The sequence below is a fragment of the Berghia stephanieae genome, chromosome 11, assembly GCF_034508935.2.
Source record: "Berghia stephanieae isolate SIO BIC M18660-M18661 chromosome 11, UCSD_Bste_1.3, whole genome shotgun sequence".
NCBI classification, from domain to species: domain Eukaryota; kingdom Metazoa; phylum Mollusca; class Gastropoda; order Nudibranchia; family Aeolidiidae; genus Berghia; species Berghia stephanieae.
Window position 1 is genome coordinate 22,624,440 of NC_088370.1, and position 20,968 is coordinate 22,645,407.

Genomic DNA, 20,968 nt, shown 5'->3' on the forward strand with positions numbered 1-20,968 from the left:
TGCATATAAGATACACACACCGCCAAACTAAAGATAGAAATAATATGGCTTACTTCTCACAAAATGATATTATGCTGGTGTGATTCTGATGCTAAAATTGAATGAATAGTCAAGTCAAATTGATAACACGTGTAGGTTGTTCTAGGCGTGATTGAGGAGAATGTAGTTTTAAAGCAACAAAAACATAAACATCTCAACATTTCTGGTCATATTACAATTCGTATCTCTTTTAGCATCTGTACAGCTACGACATAATACCACTTTGTACTGATGAGTCATATATTCAAAGACTTACAACTCACTGATGTGTTCTTTCTCATTTAAATGTGGCACCTTCTTCATTCCCTTATCCTTACACATCATGACTGTGTCTCGACATTCACACATCTTGGTGGTAATCGGACATCGATAAGCTACACAGAGTAGGAGATATGGACAGTACGATTGAATTGAGATATAAAAGAAGATAAAATAAATATGTACGTAATGTATACTTACTTGGCTTACTTGACTTAACCCTTTCCTTACCAACCATTTTCAGAATTTTCCCCAAAATTTCAAATCCATCGAACCCAAAAATATGTTTTTCTTACTCAAACAGAAAAGCAACAACTACAATCTATGCATAATATTGATCCGCAAAATGAACTCTTCAACACAGTGTCACGTTTTTATATCTTTATTTAAAAAAAAACATTTTTTCTTTAAATTGTGTAATTTACCAAAGAAATCTGAATGATAAAAGTGCAGATTGGATCGTAACGAATGTGACGATTTTTCTATGGTTGGTAAGGAGAGAGTTAAGCCTTTTCGATCATTGTGGAACACAAGGCCTTACCCAGCATCCGCTAACTCCTTCTCTGATATAGATAGTATGCGCTTGACTAAGACCAACACACAATACTCTGTGTAACCGTTTACTTTTATAGTCTGGATAATACAGTTAAGTGAGAATTACTCATAAACGCGGATGGCAAAAAAAAAAACAGAAAAAAACAACAAAAACAAAACAAAAACAAAAACACCAAAGACTGGAGTGACGTCAACTTCATTCTATCTATTCCTTTTACCCCCATCTGGAGCATAGCGCGTCCACCGCGGGTCTCCATCTGTGGCGGTCTTTGTCTACCACTTTTGCCTTCCCAACGATATTTTAATATCTCCATTTACTCATCCTAATATGGATGCTGATAGGTTCTTGATTTCACCACTTCCACATCATCATCAACGTCATCATCATCATCATCATCATCATCATCATCATCATCATCATCATCATCATCATCATCATCATCATCATCACCATCACCATCATACCAACTAAGACAAGGAAGGCGACGACGACCACCACCGCCACAATCGCCAGACCACCACAACCGACAACAACAGAATACACCATAATGATATTAATAATAATAATAATAATAATAATAATAATAATAATAATAATAATAATAATAATAATAATAATAATAATAATATTAATAATAATAATAATAATAATAATAATATTAATAATAACAATAATAATAATAATAATAATAATAATAATAATAATAATAATAATAATAATAATAATAATAATAATAATAATAATAATAATAATATCATCCTGATCATCACTACATACGGCATAGCTGTTCATCAGAAGCGTTGATAAAGCAGTCTGGATTACTGTCACATCTCTGGTCCTCGTCCACACAGAAACTGTTGTGACATTTGAACAAGCCATGACCACAGGTAAAATTCTCTGAAACATAAGAATATGTAAATGTTACTGCTCGAAGCTCAAAGAAATAAATAACAATGTGAAATTGAATGTAAGCTTCGATTTAATATACGAAAACAGATAAAATGGACCTTTCGGGTTTCCCCTTTATCAACAAAACAGGATGAATGAAACACTACAGACGAATGGTAGGGGCGTTGTTAACATTATCTCATTCGTCTGTATTTTTTCATTCATCCTGTAAGGGCGAAACCCGAAACGTCCATTTTATCTGTATTCGTATATTAAATTGAAGCTTACATTCAATTCACATCGTTATTTATTTCTGAATCATAAGAAAACATTGAAGTGATCGTCTCGAAAAACATCCATTTTTTTGGTGCAACTTTGTGGTCTTGAGTGTTACGACACTCGCTCTCTGACCGAGTTTGATACCAGCTCTGACTCTGTGTGGCACAAAGTTGAGATCTTGTTCGCTCTTTAATCACATTCTCTCACTGCACTCAGGTGTAAAATACGTAACCGGCTTTTAAGAGCGCTGTATCTGTTGAGAAACAAATTGTAATATCCCCTTACAGGCGCCGTGTCTCGTTGTACATCATGTTAAATGTACTGTTGGCTAGAGACCCCCTGTTAAGCACTTTGAACTGTTGCTGTTGTTGTATATAAATGCTAACAATTTTGTTCGTCTGTTTGTTTGGGTTTTTTTAGTGAGGGTCATCTCAAAGCTAATAAGACCCTTTATTTTGTTGACACAAAAGGCAAATAAATAAATAAATATGAAACAAGTTTTCGGAAAGTTCTCACAATGGAGTACATTCCAGGATGATGTAAATGAAAACTCATCTCTCTCTCTCTCTCTCTCTCTCTCTCTCTCTCTCTCCCTCTCTCTCTCTCTCTCATACACACACACTCTCTCTCTCTCTCTCTCTCTCTCTCTCTCTCTCTCTCTCTCTTTCTGCCCTCCATTCTCTTCCTATCTCCGCTCCTCATACCGCCCACCTTCTCGTTCCATTCTTTCATCTTCTTCCTCTCTCTCTCTCTCTCTCTCTCTCTCTCTCTCTCACTCTCTCTCTCTTTTTTTCTATCTTCTCCCTCTCCTTCTTTTTCTCTCTCTCCCCCTCTTCCTCTCTCTCTCTCTCTCTCTATCTCTCTTCCTCCCCCAATTTCCCTCTCCTTCTGTTTCTCCCTTTATCTCTCTCTTTGATTCTTTATTCTTTCTCACTCTATCCCTCTCTCTCTCCCTCCCCCCCCCCACCCGTTCTATCTCGACAACACCACAAAAAGTACTTACTACATTGTATAAGATGTGACCTGTCTTGACACCCGTCTCTCCCACCCTGACGTCCATTATAACACACCAAGGACTTTGGAACACATTCCCCATTGTCACACCGGAACTCATCGTCATGGCACCTTCTGTAATCTGATAGAGATACACAAACCAACGAGTATTCAAACCATATTTGCCTTACTCTGGTAAGAAATATATGTTTTTTAAAAACTTGACCACAAAAACTCGTCCTTTAAACATCGATCGATTAGAATTATCCTCATCTCGTAAAAAAGCACTCTCAAACCTGGGACTTCAAGAAATTTGACTTCCTCAGGAGAAAGCTATATGACAGCAGGACAGAGATAAAATTAAAATGCTGTAAATTATTCATAGACCTAAACACTCAACTTAATTATGAAAGCTCTGTCTGAAATTAAAAAAAACAAACAAACAAACAAACCAACATCGAAAGGATACAAAACGGGGCAGTAAATTTTATCAATCAAAACAAAGGAAATATCACAAAACTGATTTAGATTTTGAACGAATAAAACAAAAGTTAGCATGACAAAGTGACAATTTAATAAAAATGAATATAAAATGACCAAGTGTCATGCAATAAGTGGAAGCAAGCAAGATGTATTGTTTATCCACACAATGGTGGACTCTCACTTGTACTTAGCATACCGTCGTCAACTTTGAAGGTAGATAGTGGAAAAGTGCCAGATCTCCAGAGAAAGGGCAAATATCTGTTGAATCTTTAAAATATTAAAGACACAGACTAACAAGGAAGAAGAAAAAGTAGTAGTAGTAGTAGTAGTAGTAGTAGTAGTAGTAGTAGTAGTAGTAGTAGTAGTAGTAGTAGTAGTAGTGGTAGTAGTAGTAATAGTTGTTGTTGTTGTTGTTGTTGTTGTTGTTGTTGTTGTAGTAGAGGAAGAATAATAATAAGATTCATGATGATGATAATAATAATAATAATATAATAATAATAATAATAATAATAATAATAATAATAATAATAATAATAATAATAATAAAAATAAAGAAGAAGAAGAAGAAGAAGAAAGAAGAAGAAGAAGAAGAAGAGAAGAAAGAAGAAGAAGAAGAAGAAGAAGAAGAAGAAGAAGAAGAAGAAGAAGAAGAAGAAGAAGAAGAAGAAGAAGAAGAAAGAAGAAGAAGAAGAAGAAGAAGAGAAGAAGAAGAAGAAGAAGAAGAAGAAGAAGAAGAAGAAGAAGAAGAAGAAGAAGAAGAAGAAGAAGAAAAGAAGAAAGAAGAAGAAGAAGAAGAAGAAGAAGAGAAGAAGAAGAAAGAAGAAGAAGAAGAAAAGAAGAAGAAGAAGAAGAAGAAGAAGAAGAAGAAGAAGAAAAGAAGAAGAAGAAGAAGAAAGAAGAAGAAGAAGAAAGAAGAAGAAGAAGAGAGAAGAAGAAGAAGAAGAGAAAGAAAAGAAGAGAAGAAGAAGAAGAAGAAGAAGAAGAGAGAGAGAAGAAAGAGAAGAAAGAAAGAGAGAAGAAAGAAGAGAAGAAGAAAGAAGAAGAAGAAAAGAAGAAGAAGAAGAAGAGAAGAAAGAAGAAGGAAGAGAAGAGAAGAAGAAGAAGAAGAAGAAGAAGAAGAAGAAGAAGAAGAAGAAGAGAGAAGAAGAAGAAGAAGAAGAAGAAGAAGAAGAAGAAGAAGAAGAAGAAGAGAAGAAGAAGAAGAGAGAAGAAGAAAGAAGAAGAAGAAAAGAAGAAGAAGAAGAAGAAGAAGAAGAAGAAGAAGAAAGAAGAAGAAGAGAGAAGAAGAAGAAGAAGAAGAAGAAGAAGAAGAAAAGAAGAAGAAGAAGAAGAGAAAGAAGAAAGAAGAGAAGAAGAAGAAGAAGAAGAAGAAAAGAGAAGAAGAAGAGAAAGAAGAAGAAAAGAAGAAGAAGAAGAAGAAGAGAAGAAGAAAGAAGAAGAAGAAGAAGAAGAAGAAGAAAAGGAAGAAGAAGAAGAGAAGAGAAGAAGAAGAAGAAGAAGAAGAAGAAGAAGAAGAAGAAGGAAGAAGAGAAGAAGAAGAAGAAAAGAAGAAGAAGAGAAGAAGAAAAGAAGAAGAAGAAGAAGAAGAAGAGAAGAAGAAGAAGAAGAAGAAAGAAGAAGAAGAAGAAGAAGAAGAGAAGAAAAGAAGAAGAAGAAGAAGGAAGAAGAGAAGAAGAAGAAGAAGAAGAAGAAGAAGAAGAAAAGAAGAAGAGAAGAAGAAGAAGAAGGAAGAAGAAGGAAGAAGAAGAAGAAGAAGAAGAAGAAGAAGAAGAAGAAGAAGAAGAGAAGGAGAAAGAAGAAGAAGAAGAAGAAGAAGAAGAAGAAGAAGAAGAAGAAAGAAGAAGAAGAAGAAGAAGAAGAAGAAGAAGAAGAAGAAGAAGAAGAAGAAGAAGAAGAAGAAGAAGAAGAAGAAGAAGAAGAAGAAGAAGAAGAAGAAGAAGAAGAAGAGAAGAAGAAGAAAGAAGAAGAAGAAGAAGAAGAAGAAGAAGAAGAAGAAAAGAAGAAGAAGAAAGAAGAAGAAGAAGAAGAAAAAGAAGAAGAAGAAGAAGAAGAAGAAGAAGAAGAAGAAGAAGAAGAAGAAGAAGAAGAAGAAGAAGAAGAAGAAGAAGTTTTGGACATGACGAGTGTCATTTTAATCGAGAGATATTTGAAGAACCAGTTCACTGGCCACTTTCTATTTACATTGTACGGCAAATACATGGATATAGAGTGACATACAAATAATTATGAGTAGCGATTCATTCATTTTAGTGACCAATAAGATTCAATAGTCTGATGTCACGTCGCCCAGCAACGGCGGCCATCGTGGTTCTAAACAAAATAAAATATGTACTTTTTATTCTTCATGCTGGATCGAACTTTTCATATGTCTTGTGTCAGAATGGATAAAAGTCAAAACATGATCGGATTTATAATGTTTTTTCCCCACTGGATACGCTTTTAAGCTCGTTGGAGAAATATTTCGTAGGGGTGTCCTCCATTGTTCCGATAGTTTAGAGCCAGTTACTAAGTTACCATGCGTCAATACGAGGGAAATGACGTTACGACTAGTGAAGCGTATTGAAATTGTGTGGAAGCAAATGTCCATTTCATACATTTATTTATTTATCATCTAGCAAAATAACAATCCTCCTGTTGATATCTTTAGTCAGGGAGATACTCATTCACACCTGAGTCAAGAGCGATTTGTGTGATTTGTCCATAATCAATACATTCCTTTAAATGAAATCGTGATAAACATCCATAATTTCCTGTCGTATTGTTCTTCATTTTAAAGAATTGATTGACATAACATACTTAAATTTGTTAACATCGAAGAAAATGCTATTACATCTTTGAAACATACTCGAATTGTTGGACCAAATTTGGCGGACAATTTAAAAACAATAAGGAAAAGAATCTTTCTCCACATCTACGAAATTACTAGACTTTATTCTTTTCAAAGTCCATTACCTTCTGAAAGTAGATAAAAATCAAATTAACCTACTTGTGTCTTTAAACTACTTTCGAGATTCTGTTTTCTATCGTTAGAGGCGAATTTCTCAAACATTCTTTTATCTATGATGAATTAAAAAATGATCACTGATTTCCGCAAGAATATAATATATTGGATAAAAATCCGGTGAACGAGATCTAAATTAAAGGGTTTTTTTTGTTACAATAGACACGTTTTTAATTGAAAAAATTGTAGTAAAAATATAATTTCAATTATCTATCTTTAATCGTTATTATTTTATCTTGTGGAAAGAAATTTCTATACAATTTGCTATTGCGTAAGAACCTTGTAACGTGGGCAAAATATCTTCAAAGCTATTCTAGATGGTTGATGCCACCCAAAACTTGTTTGTTCTCTAGTTGTTTGTAGATATAATGAGCGTCAGTATAAACTGGCCAGAACTTCACCGCCTATAGCGTCATAACAAAGTGTAACACTTTAAAATGCCGGCAATGAATGTATACATTAAATGTCTACAACGTGAACACACTCTTCCGTACTTTTATCAAAGCTACAAAAGAGAGAAAAAATAGACAGCTCAAAATAAATTTAAAAATTGACATTGCTTGGATCGCAAATGCGTCGATTCATACGTACATTCGAGTGCACGTCGTATTGCAAATGAATCTGAACAACAAAAAACACATTTAGGTACTCAACTAGATTCTTTTAGTCATGCCTAGAATTTTCCATGTTGTCAGAAGCCAACTGGGTGGCATAAAGGCTGCTGGTTTTCAATCCATATAATATCATAAACAAATTTTACGGTCACATTACTGTCTCCAACCTCCCAGGCCTTGGGAAGAAAAGACAGTGATATAAAATTAGTCCAACATCATGATGGCAACCCTTTGCATCAGCCACAAATACTGTGAATGAATTCCAGATTTCATGATCAAATGTGAGAAGAAGCCTCAGAGAGGCAGGATTGAAATGCCGACCACCATGCGTCAAAAATTAGCTCAAGGAGCGCCACTGCAAGGTTTCAATGACTCACGAACGTTGCTTCCAGCCCCAACGGGACAATGTTCTATTTTTCTGACAAAAGCAACTTCAAGCTTTCCATTTCTGATGGACGGCAAAGAGTATGATGTCGTGGCGGTGATCGTTTCACTGCAAAATGAATGAAAGAGGTCTTGAACTGTGACATCGGGTCCATTACGGTATGGGCGATATAAGAGCTAACCTTCTTTCAGAGCTTGTCCTCAATGAGAGACCTTAGTAGCACAGGTGTACCATGTCTCAATCCTGTTATCAAACATGTTATCGTTAGTGAGTCATTGGATTATCATATATTAAAGGTATCAAATAAATTACTACACGTTAGTTGTAGCGTGTCACGTAACTTACTACAGTTTGTAGGAGTCACATACATTACCACAGATTGTAAGGTGTCACGTAACTTACCACAATTGCTCTCATCGGAGCCATCAGGACAGTCAGGCCAGTGGTTACACCATTTATACTCGGGGATACACTGTCCACTGTTGCATTGGTGCTCACCATCTGGACATTTGTGGTCTTCTGTTGACGAGTTATTTTTGGTCGTGTTCATGCTATTGGTGATGATGATGATGATGATGATGATGGTAACAACGATGGTGATGATGATGACGATGATGATGACAACGACGACGATGATAATTATACTGATAATGATGATGATGATGATGATGATGATGATGATGATGATGATGATGATGATGATGATGATGATTATATTGTTATAATACAGATGATGCGTACAATAATAATAATAATAATAATAATAATAATAATAATAATAATAATAATAATAATAATAATAATAATAATAATAATAATAATAATAATATTGATGCATGATAATGACACGCGGTAGTAAATTGCTTTCCAAACAAAAACATAACATTTCAGTAAAGTGAGTGGAAAAGGCGGATGACTTCCACTGTAGAGAGCAGTAAGGTCGTGGTACGGCCCCCATCGACGCTAAGTTTTTAAAAAATTTTTTATTGTCTTCTGGCACTTTTCTACTCACTTCATTTCTTGTTATTAAAAACACTTCACATCGTGTTTAAGGGATTATAACATTTGTCATGATGTTTTTAAAAATCCAAAAGTAAATAGTACCCTTGGATAATCATATTCCAACACCTACCACATCCCCTTTCATCTGACCAGTCTAAGCAATCGTTTTTGGCGTCACATCTAGAGGCCAAGGCTACACATTTGTGATTGGAGCACTGGAACTGACCACTTGGACATGGCTGGTAATCTGAAGTAAAATGGACGACAAGGATGGCTAGGTTAGAGTGAAATGTGACTCATAACGGACATTGGGTGTTATATTGGACTGTCTGTTACAATGAATTAGATAAAGTAATAAAGTGATGGTCTTATGCAGCTTATGGTCTAGTGGTATGACACTCGCTTTCGGATCGGAAGGTCCTGGGTTCGGTTCATAGTTGTGTCCTTGGAAAAGGCTCTTTTCTCAGATTCTCTTGTCGTACTCAGGTGTAGACTTTAACAGTGTTGTCTCTGTTAGAAAAAAAATGTAATATCGCCTAACAGGCGTCATTTCTCGTTCTACATGTTATGTGTTGCCCCTTGTTAAGCTCTTTGAGCACATTTAGTGGATAATGCGCTATATAAAAGCCCAAGATTTTAAAATGTTTCTTTCATTTTTCTCTGCATGCATGTTTTCCACCAATGCTGATGTAACCAAGCATGTAAGCCACTATGAGGAATTTCTCCGTTCTGCCTTTTCTGAATAATGAAATATGATCGAAATGCTTTAATTGGCTTTCTCTTTTAGCTCTAAGGAGGGAGCGTCTCACACTTGCAGCATAAAATGCTTCATAAATATTCCGTTTTTCTTTCCATTATATAAACTTGATACTTCAAATAGATTATATCTTTGCACCATCCGACTTTCTCTCTTTGTCTTTGTTGACATCTTTATCTTTATCTTACACACACACATACACATAAAAACACACACGCACACTCACACACACACACGCACACACATTTATACCTATATTATTGTTTGTAATACATATAACATATTTCGTGTTTACCTGAACAAGGTTGAAATGTCGTTTACTTTGTTTTGTATCTTTCATAAGAGTGATTTTTACTCCCTTTATTTTACTATACATCTTATTGACTCATTCGGGCACCTCTAGATTTTGGAATTACTTTATGGGAGACTTGCAAGACATTAGTTCTCAATACACAAATGTTGATGTTATTTTCAATAACATCATCATCATTATTGTCTTTTTCACCACGGGTCAGGGTATAGGCCACAGACAAACAGTTTCCATCCTTCTCTATCTTGAGCCAACTTTTTCAAATACTCGTTCCATATCTTTTCCCTTCTCGGTTTCTCAGCTTATTTAACTCACTCAATCCTAGAGGTTTTTGCTACTTTTCAAAACTGAAAAAATGTATTACAAATGAACATGTACATAGATAGTTTTATTCATGCAAAACCTAAAAACATTAACTTTGATACTACGCCTATAATTTGTCTCAGAAAAATGTAATAAATAGGCATGGGGTAAAAGTAACCCGGGTAAACCACGGATATAGTCGGTGTTTGGGTTGAGTGAGTTAATTCTTCTCCATGTTCCCCCTTGATCGTCTACCCTGATGGTTCTCGTCCGATACTTTCTTTGTTATAGTGGAGTCATTCTTTCTAATGGTGTGTCCAATCCACCTCCATCATCTTCTTCCTATTTCCTCTCCTACTGGTTTCTGCAGTTTTCTTTTCCATATTTCTTCGTTCTTAATTCTATCCATCCATTTTATTCTGAGTAGCGTACGTATGCACCGGTTTACGGAAATCTGTATCCTCCTTATACATGCCAACGATGCATTCCAAGTTTCACATCCATACAGTAGGACAGACTTCACGTTTGAGTTGAAAAGTCTTAGCTTTAGTCGAAGGGATATATCTTTAGTTCTCCAAACTCTGTTCAAAGATGTGCATGCATAACATATTTCAATAGATAATATGAAGTTGACGTCACTCAGGTATTCGTTATTGTTTTTTGCCATCCGCGTTTATGAGAAATTCTCACTAAACTGTATTAACCAAACTATAAACGTTCAAGGTTACACATATTTTTGTGTGTTGGTCCGTTATACTTCCGGATGGCAATGTTGTGAGCTACTTAGCCAAGCGCATTCTATCTATGATAATCTACTTACCACAACCCATTTCATCCTCCCTGCCTTTGCAGTTCATGTAAATGTTACATTTGGCTCTGGCAGGCAGACAAAGACCCTCTGGACATCGGTACGTCTCTCCCATGCGAGATGCCCGTGACGTGGAACAGTCTGAGCTGTTGTCTGGTTAAGAGTAAAATAATAATATTAATAGTTAAATGAGCTTTTTATATAAGGCAATATCCACTAAACCTTATCAAAGCACTTTAACCCTCTCCTTACCAGCCATTTTCAAAATTATGTTCCCCAAAACTTCACACCCACCCAACACAAGAACATACATTTCTCACTCAAACAGAAAAGCAACAAGCACATTATATACCTAACATTGTTCGACAGTATGAAATCTATTACAGAATGTCACGTTTTATAGCTAAAGGAAAAAGAAATGAAATCTGGATGAGAAAAGTGACGGTTGCATCGTAACAAATGTGACTATTTTCCAATAGGTGGTAAGGAGAGGGTTAAAAGGGATCTTTGGCCAACACCAACACTTAACATTTAGGACGGGACATGACGCCTGTTACAATTTTCTCGGACAGAGACAACGCTGTTAACGACCAGGTACTCATTTTACACCTGAGTGTTGTGAGAGATTGCGAGTAAAGGCTCTTTTTCAAGGACTCAACTATGTGCCGAGCGAGGTTCGAACCCAGACCTGCCGATATGAAAGCAAGTTTCATACCACAAGACCACATAGCCGCACAAATAAAATAAATAAATTATAAGGATTAGGATAAAGAATTGAAATTCATCAACTGATTAAAAAAACAAACAATCCATTTGATTCTGATTGTTTTGATTATAAAATTATAAAGTCAATTTTCAGCACAGCTTGCAACATCTTAATGCTAGGTTTTTATTGTCTATTATATGTTAAGTGTTTCTGTTGCTAGGGGCCTCTTGTAAAGTAAAGCGCATTGAGCACAACTATTGGATATTGCGAAATATAAAAGCTCTATTATTTTGTTAAATTAAGGCTAATTATAATAAATGTGACCCTTCGTCTCAAAACGGTATTAAGTCGGGTTGGTTAAGATGTTAAAAATTGAATTTATAGCCATAAATATCAGACTTGAGTTTGTATGTTTTATTGAGGAGAATGGATACCGTATTTTAGGGTTATAATGCCAGCAATTTATATTTTTTGACCAGTTTAACATTTAATTCGTCTTTTAAGCATATGGTTCGTACCGACATAACACCGTTTGGAGACGATGGGTCACAAATTGTTAACGATAAAATTACCAGTCAGTTTTGTCCGCCTTATAATTCGTACCTAACAGAAAAACTAACTATGCTTGCGTGATCTTGACTTGATACAGTAATTTGTAATTAATAATTCTGAAAATCTTTAATTGTATCTATTTACATGCCATCATCTTTACGTCATAAGCAACGTAATATATTCTTTAACAAATAATGTTGGGCCTTAACATTGTACCGCCCAGCCCATATCAAATATTTACCTACAAGTACAGAATTACTGGCATATAAAAAAATATAAAACAAATTTTTACAGAGTGGTATACGAGTATCTTGCAAACCTTTTTTCAAAATATAGCGTAAGGACTCAACTATGCGCCGACGAGACTCGAAACCAAGACCTTCCGATCCGAATTCAACTCAAATAATTATTTAGAATACCTGCTAAGTCATATTGATCGGTCCTTAATTTGACCTTGACCTTGGGAATCGCCATCTGGCCACCCTGATGCCAGATTTATTTGCGCGCACCCCCGCTTTATTACCGAACCGATTATATCTCTAACGGTTCAAAGATTTGTCTCGATCTTTGTTCATTTCCACAATAGAGTAGCACAATATTTACAATAGACGAGTACCTGTTCGTATAAGTCTTTACTTCTCAACAAACGTTGCAGGCTTCCAACTTGTATATAGAAAAGACAATAACTGCTGGAGCAGCGAGGCTCAGCGGTACGGTCTTTGCTTCGTACCCGGAAGGTACAGCGTTCGATCACCCGCCGCTGCGTCGTGTGGCCATGAGCAGGTCACCTCGTCCTAGCTCACTTTGCGGCGCCGCTTTGCAGCTGACACCTGGGTAATTCCAGTCTTCCTTTGGAATAAACCCTAAAGACAATTTTTCCCCATGGGGATGAATAAAGGGAATTTTTAATTTATTTTTTAAAATGATATTTTAACTTACGACAGTAGAACTCATCACTCCCAAAGATGTTGTCTTTACAGTCATTGACCGTGTCACACACATTGGCATTGGGGATACACCGACGGTTGCCCACACACTTGAAATATCTGTCACTGGGGCAATAAGGGTCATTTTCACCTGGAATACAAATGGTAATTAGCTTTAGAATGTTAAATTGTTATTTTTTTTCTCATGGGGACGGTGTGGTTCAGGGAAATGGTCTTTGCTTCATACCTGAAAGGTAACGAGTTCGATTACCCACCGCGCTGTGTGGCCGTGAGTAAGTCACCTCGCCCTAGCGCAATTGATTCTACCATCATAATCATCATCATCATCATCGTCGTCGTCGTCGTCGTCTTCATCTTCATCATCATCATCATATCATCATCATCATCATCATCATCATCATCACCATCATCATCACCATCATCACTAACATCATCATCGTCGTCGTCTTCTATGTCGTCTACTTACCACAATTGAGTTCATCCTCACAGCCCGGACAGTCACACTCGTGGTCACAAACATTGACAGCCTCCACACACTGACCACTCGGACATCTAAACTGATCAGGTTTGCAGTCTCCACCTGGATTGATAACAAGATAAAACTGAAGGACTCAACTATGCGCCGAGCGAAACTCGAACCCAAGACCTTCCGATCCGAATTCGAGTGTCACACCAGTAGACAACATAGTCGCACATAGTACCCGATTGAGACGGCGGGGCACATTTAACGCAAGACCGCGTTACAGAACTACTTTTTTCTTTTTCAAGCTATGGATTACATATTAATATAGGCATTAATGATTTTATAACTAGTTTTTTTTTCTCTATCAAGCTATGGTTTGAATATAGACATGAATGATGTAAAGAACTGCTTTTTTATGTTCAAGCTCGGAAATACATATAAACTATCGATATTCATGATTTTTAAAAAGCTATAATTTTTTTTCAGCTCTGTATTACACATAGATTGCCTATATAATGATTTAAAGAACTGCCTTTTCAATTTAAATACAGGCTATCGACATTTATTATTTAATGAAACACTTCTCTCTCTCTCTCTCTCTCTCTCTCTCTCTCTCTCTCTCGCTCTCTCTCTCTCTCTCTCTCTCTCTCTCTCTCTCTCTCAAGATATGGATTACATTTAGGTTACCAACATGAATTATTTATTTGAAAAGCTACTTTCTCTCTTTCAAGCAATCAGCATTAAGGAAGCAATGTGGCCGAACGGTTAAATTGTACTGTGACCCGGAAGGTTCTAAGACTGAGACCAGCTTCAGCCCCTCCCCCCCCCTTACCCCCCCCCCGACCCCCAATTTGCTCACTTTGGACAAGATGAGTGATTCTTGTTGACATCAAATAATAGGATTACAATTTTTCCTTCATGGTGTGCCAAGCCCAAGGAGGAGTAATATGATTTTAATAGATATACATGATTTGGGGGCGAAGTGGCCGAGTGGTTAAGTCATTGCACTGTGATCCGGAAGGCCCCGGGTTCGAGCCCCGTTTCAGGCACTTTCGTTTTTTTTCGTGGGCAAGATTATTAACACCCCAATTTGTTAACTTGGACAACACGGGTGATTATCTATATTCCTTCATCGAATGCCTAGGCGACGGGATCTTATCATGGTGCCGTTGCGAACGGGAGTAATTTATTATTTTTTATTATAAATGATTTAAATAACTGCCCCCCCCCCCTATTTTAAACAATGGGTGATGAATAAAATATAGACTTACACTGAGCCTCATCCAACCTGGTGATGTGGCATTCACTCCAGCCATCACATTTGGTTGTGGCGAGGATGTAGAACCCAGTCGGACACTGGAAATGGGAGTCTGAAAATAAAAAAGTTCAAAGTTCAAAGTTTATTCAATCTTAGGCTTTCGCCAATAAATCACACAATTTGATGACAACATACATGAAAGTGAAAAAAAATGGTAAATGGAACAAAAAAAATAAACTGATACCACTAATAACCAGAAAAAAAAAAAAACAACAATCGTAATACTACCAATACGAACAATATAGAGAAGATCACGGTACACTTTACAATGACGTATTTATACCAAAGTCTGTCTTTCTCTTCACTTGGCTATGTGGTCTAGTGGTATGACAATCGCTTTCGGATTGGAAGGTCCTGGGTTCGATCGAGCCTCGCTCGGCAAATAGTTGAGTCCTTGGAAAATGCTCTTTACTCACATTCTCTCACCGTACTCAAGTGTAAACCTGTCCGTTAACAGCGTTGCCTCTGTCGGGAAAAAAAATATCGCCTAACAGGTGTCATGTCTCGTTCTACATGTTACGTGTTGCTGTTTGTCAGAGGCCCCTTGTAAAGCGCTTTGAGGACGTTTAAGAGATATTGCTTTATATAAAAGCTCAGTTTTTTACTCATCCAGGGCTCAATTTCACTCTAGTCTCAATATCTTGTATTGCATAAAATTTCACAAAATACAAATGAATAACAATAGTAAAATGGATGGAATTTTCAATTTAATTGACGAGAGCAGATATTGTGAATGTTTCGGATTTTCCCTTTGTCAACACCTGACAATACATCGTGTATTATCAAATAAAAAGGAAAAATACGAAACGTCCACGGTCTACCTCACAGATCACGTGGTCCTGTTCAATTTTGAAAAATAAACTTTAAGATCATGTCATGATGACCAAACAAAAATTTCGGAGAAAAGAGCAAGAACAAAATTTGCTTTACACAAGAATGAGTGCTGTATAAATGTGTTTATTATTATTATTATTATTATTATTATTATTATTATCATCATCATCATCATCATCATCATCATCATCATCATCATCATCATCATCATCATCATCATCGTCATCGTCATCATCATCCGTATGATTAAAGCGTGGGTCCCTATAGCTCAGTATGTTGAGCAAAGAGACCGAGATCGATCCCGGGTGCAGTTGAGATTTCCTTTGTTGCCCCCCCCCCCCCCCCTGTCCATCCAGCAGTGAATGTCTGTTAGATTTGGCGGAAAATACTTTGCGTGCGATAGACTGGCGTTTTATCCAATGGATAGCAAGTAATTGCCATTGTCCGTTTCACGCTAAAGAAACCGGGATATACTCCGGCTGGATTGGCCGAATGGCTCTGAATGACTTGTTATATATAAAGTGGGAGTTGTAGGAGGGGAAGACGGAAGAGGACTCTTGATCTGTTTTAATTTAGATGTCTGTGGAGTTTTGGCCATCATAACACGATAATGCTGATGGATTATGACAGCCATTTAACTTACTCACTCCTAGAGATTTTTGCTACTTTTCAAAATTGGAAGAATATGTATTAAAATGAGCATGTACATAGATAGTTTTCTTCAACTACCATTAACATTCAAAAACTAAAAACATTAGCTTAGATACTACCCCTATAATTTGTCTCAGAAAAATGTAATAGATAGGCATGGGGTAAAAGTAAAACGGGTAAACTACGGATATAGTCGGTGTTAGGGTTGAGTGAGTTAACCCATGACGTAACATATATTAATATACGATCCAGAGGTATTTGACTAACCAGCTGCTTGGTTATATCCCTCATTATAGGTGAATAACCCGTTTCAGATTATATTATCTTAAAGGAATACTTTCTTTATGAGATACGACATACTCATATCTCCACTGGAAGAAATGAGAAATAGAGTAAGCATAGATAACCAAATAGATAGATAAACAAACATGCACATTTGTACGGTGCACTGCATGATTATTACAGTCTGCTAACCTGTTGTAACCACCGTTATCTGGACATATATGTATTTATAACTTTGGCCAGAAAACGTGTATATAAATATTAATAAATTAAAATGACGCACCTTTCGGCAAAAACTCAAATCTGGGACTTAATAAAGAATTTGCAGGTTCCAGGTTTGAGAGTTTTGGCAGGATGAGGGTCATTTAAATAGATCGATTTTTGAAGGATAAGATTTCTGGCCAAATTTTTAAATACGTATTTTTTCTAGAGTACGACAATTAACTAGTTAATGAGCTTTTTTTTAAAAATGAGCTTTTATATAGAGCAGTATCCACTAAATGTGCTCAAAGCGCTTTACAAGAGGTCCCTGGTCAACAGCAACATTTAACATGTAGGACGGGACATGACGCCTGTTAGGCGATATTACAATTTTTCGGACAAAGACAACTCTGTTAACGGTCAGGTACTCATTTTACACCTGAGTACGGTGAGAGAATGTGAGTAAAGAGCCTTTTCCAAGGACTCAACTATGTGCCGAACGCGAAGCTCGAACCTAGGACCTTCCGATCCGAGAGCGAGTGTCTTACCACTAGACCACAGTTAATGCTGAAGTCATCGGATCAAATTTCTGTACAATGGAATAATATGGCTGTGAAAGCAAAACGTATGAATATTCCATGAACATGTTACTCGCATTGCCCAATGATTCGCCCCGCATATTTAACATTGGTGTAAAGAGGGTAGAAGGGCGTTCTCAAGTGCATATTATGGGTCATTTGCATGTGTGTGTAAAAGGTGGGTGAGGGGGGCGGGGGTTACATAATATTTCGTAAGTAAGCTTGTGATCCTCATCATCATCATCATCATCATCATCATCATCATCATCATCATCATCATCATCATCATTATCATCATCGGAGTCGTCATTGTCATAGTCATCACTATTCTATGCATGAAAAACAAGACTTGAGTGCTTAGCAAAAATTATTGCAATAATATATAATATAAATACAATATATATAAATATAATACCCTTTATTCATCCCATAGAGGAAATTTGTCTCGAGGGTCGATTCCCAGAGAAGACTGGAATAACCCAAGCGTTAGCCGCAGTGCAGCGCAGCAAATTGAGCTAGGGCGAGGTGACTTACTCAACCCCACACAGCGCAGCGGTGGGTGATCGAACTCGTTACTTTTCGGGTAAGAAGCAAAGACCGTACCGCTGAGCCACGCTGCCCCCATGGTACTGATTAGATTTTCCCTGTCCCTAGAGTAAAGTCTGTTGTTGTTTTCTTCTTCTTCTTTTTTTTTTTTTTGTTTCTACTTTGGGAGTGCGAGGTGTTACTAACCCTGAACCACCTTATGGCTATCTCTTTCAGTGTTGCCAGGTACCTTCGCCAAAATCCCGCCAACTTTATGTCAAACATCCGCCAAAATCCCCCTACTCACCTGCGACATTTGCCCAAAATCCACCAAAAATATCCAGGCCAATTTTTCGCCAACACGCGATGATGAAAATCAGCCAACCTGCAACACTGGTCTCTTTAACTTTTTCTTTTTTTTTTTTTTAATTTTGCCATAAATAACGTTGGTTGTTGAGGTTAAACGTTGCCCACCTCTGGTTGATATTACAGATTGGTGATGACTGATTGGTTAGTTAAATAAACATGGCACATAATCTAAACATCAGACCATGAAATGATTTATCTGGTAAAGATACTGACCAAGGGAGAGAACCTATCGGGAAAAAAGGGTTATGAAATATTATAACGATAACAAAACCGAGAGAAAAGCGAGATGGCAAGCAGAATATTTCTATGATCCACCCAACTGATAAAATTGTCTGAAAAAAAATAAATACAATAATAATAATAATAATAATAATAATAATAATAATAATAATAATAATAATAATAATAATAATAATAATAATAATAATAATAAAGTGTTCTTTTATAGCGCTAAATGCCGAAGCCTCAAAGCGCTTTACAATATACTTATCAAACCATAAACACGCTCGTACTGAGCCAAACAGACAGACACAACAGTCGCACACACTAACTATGCAAGTTTTACCAAATGAAATTGACATTCAACAAAATGGAATCATAAAAATAAAACGTATAATTTACTCATCAATAAGAAAATGCCTGGGATAAAAATTTCTGGTAAAGATGAGATTTTTTTTATAACTTTCTACGAGAATTTAAAAAAAAAAAAAAAAAAGATATTATCCTTATTGTGGGTCCAGATAACTAAGTGGCGGTTGAACACTCGACTCACACACAAAGGGACCGTGATCGATCCCGAGTGAAGTCGAGATGTTTTTTACCTCCCTCTCCCCTATCTGTTTACCCAGCCATGATTGGGTAGCTGGGTTTGTTTGATCTGTCCTAAAGTTCTTTGCGATAGACCAGCGTCCTATCAAAAGGGTAACAAGCAATTGGCATTCACGATATAAAAACCGATGAACTCCGACTCCATGGGCCTAATGGCTCTACTAAATGATTACTTTCTTTGTAACATACACATATACACGAACTTTCACAAACACATTCATATACACATGTAAGAGAGTAAGTGTATGCAAGAGGTTATCTGAGAAGTTTGGTGCAGGATGGTCAATTGTTCCAGCAAATGGGTTTAATGGGTCCGCAATGCGATTATATCAGTAAAACTTGATCTGTGAATGATACGTTTGGTACAGCTTATATATCCAAGTTAGTGGACAAGTTATTGTATTGAGTACTAGTTATTCAATCATTCTTAAATTGGTTTAGGGACGTTGGAACAGGTGAAAAGGACATATTATATCAAAATTACGTTATATCATAAAAGCAGGGTTTGACATTAATTTAGGCAGGAATTGATGTTTCGGGTTTGAATATGATTTGATCTGACTTTTAGGGGGTGGAATTTAGACTGTCAAGGAACTGTCGAAACTTCAAGGAGGTGTGGTTTTTAATGGAATTGTGGGTAAAATTGCGATAGGTATAAAATAGGATGTTTCTGGTGAGAAACGGGATTCTATGCGACTTCACAATGAGCTGCATATTTTAACCCTTTGAACTCACCATCATTGCTGCATTTGTTATTTTGGACTTAGAAATGTATTTTTACAATTTATGTTGAAAATGTCAGTTGAATTATTTAAACAACTCAAATAAAGCCACTAGATTGAATCATTAGCCTTTACGTATGCGTTTACTACGCTACACACAGATACAAGCACCCTCACAAACATACAAAAACACACATTTACATTACAAACACACAAACACACATATAATTCTCTCTCTCTCTCTCTCTCTCTCTCTCTCTCTCTCTCTCTCTCTCTCTCTCTCTCCCACACACACACACACAGGTACTCACTCACCATTATTTTCGATAAGTAGTTTTGTTTATTGAAAAAAATGCCCATTTAACGATAAAACGTTTTTCATTTGTTAAATTAGCTGACCTAAGGTTACAAGAATCGGCGGGTTTTTTTTTTGTAATAAAAGAAATAATAAATAAAATAATTACCTTTATTCATCACTAAGGGGACATTTTTCGTTAGGGTCTTTTCCTCAAATTGAGCTAAGGCTAGGTGACTTGCTCAAGGCCACATAGCGTGGCTGTAGTCGAACTCGGTACCGTCCCGGTACGAACCAAAGGCCATACCGCTGAGCCAAGTTGTCCCGAATCTCTCAATCTCTAATTGTGTGGCTATGTGGTCTAGTGGTATGACACTCGCATTCGGATCGGAAGGTCCTGGGTTCGAGCCTCGCGCTCGGCGCATAGTTGAGTCCTTGGAAAAGGATCTTTACTCACATTCTCTCACCGTGCTCAGGTGTGAAATGAGTATCTGGCCGTTAACAGAGTTGTCTTTGTCCGAAAAATTGTAATATCGCCTAACAGGCGTCATGTCCCGTCCTACATGTTAAATGTTGCTGTTGACCAGGTACCCCTTGTAAAGCGCTTTGAGCACATTTAGTGGATATTGCTCTATATAAAGCTCTTTTTTAAAAAAATCTCTAAATAGGTTTTACGATATATCTGTATCAAAGAAAGCTCTAAAACGAAATGATATAAATAACAATGTGAAATTGAATATAAACTTCAATTTAATCTATTTTACGAAAACAGATAAAATGGACGAAATTCGTCTGTAGTGTTTAATTCATCCTGTTTTGTTGATAATGGGGAAACCCGAAACGTCCATATTATCTATTTTCGTATATTAAATTGAAGCTTACATTCAATTTCACATTGTAATTTATTGCTTCGAGCTTCGAGCAGCAACATTTACATAAAACGAAATGGTACTATCCGATGAGGACTGTAAATCACAATCTACTTTTCCATACAGCCATTCATTAATCACGGGTTGACCAG

The 20,968-nt window shown here is 36.6% G+C and overlaps 1 protein-coding gene across 1 annotated transcript in view; it reads right to left on the bottom strand.

The window, feature by feature from the left end:
• Positions 1-20,968, bottom strand: part of LOC144956907 (G-protein coupled receptor GRL101-like) — a 274,635-nt gene that overhangs the window by 28,263 nt on the left and 225,404 nt on the right. The window contains exons 7-15 of the mRNA XM_078887733.1: positions 14,616-14,714; positions 13,348-13,461; positions 12,874-13,011; positions 10,689-10,829; positions 8,629-8,745; positions 7,899-8,015; positions 3,024-3,155; positions 1,631-1,750; positions 296-413 (exon numbers count right to left, since the gene is read on the bottom strand). Coding sequence (XP_078743859.1) covers positions 296-413; positions 1,631-1,750; positions 3,024-3,155; positions 7,899-8,015; positions 8,629-8,745; positions 10,689-10,829; positions 12,874-13,011; positions 13,348-13,461; positions 14,616-14,714 — 1,096 coding nt within the window. The remainder of the gene's footprint in view (positions 1-295; positions 414-1,630; positions 1,751-3,023; positions 3,156-7,898; positions 8,016-8,628; positions 8,746-10,688; positions 10,830-12,873; positions 13,012-13,347; positions 13,462-14,615; positions 14,715-20,968) is intronic.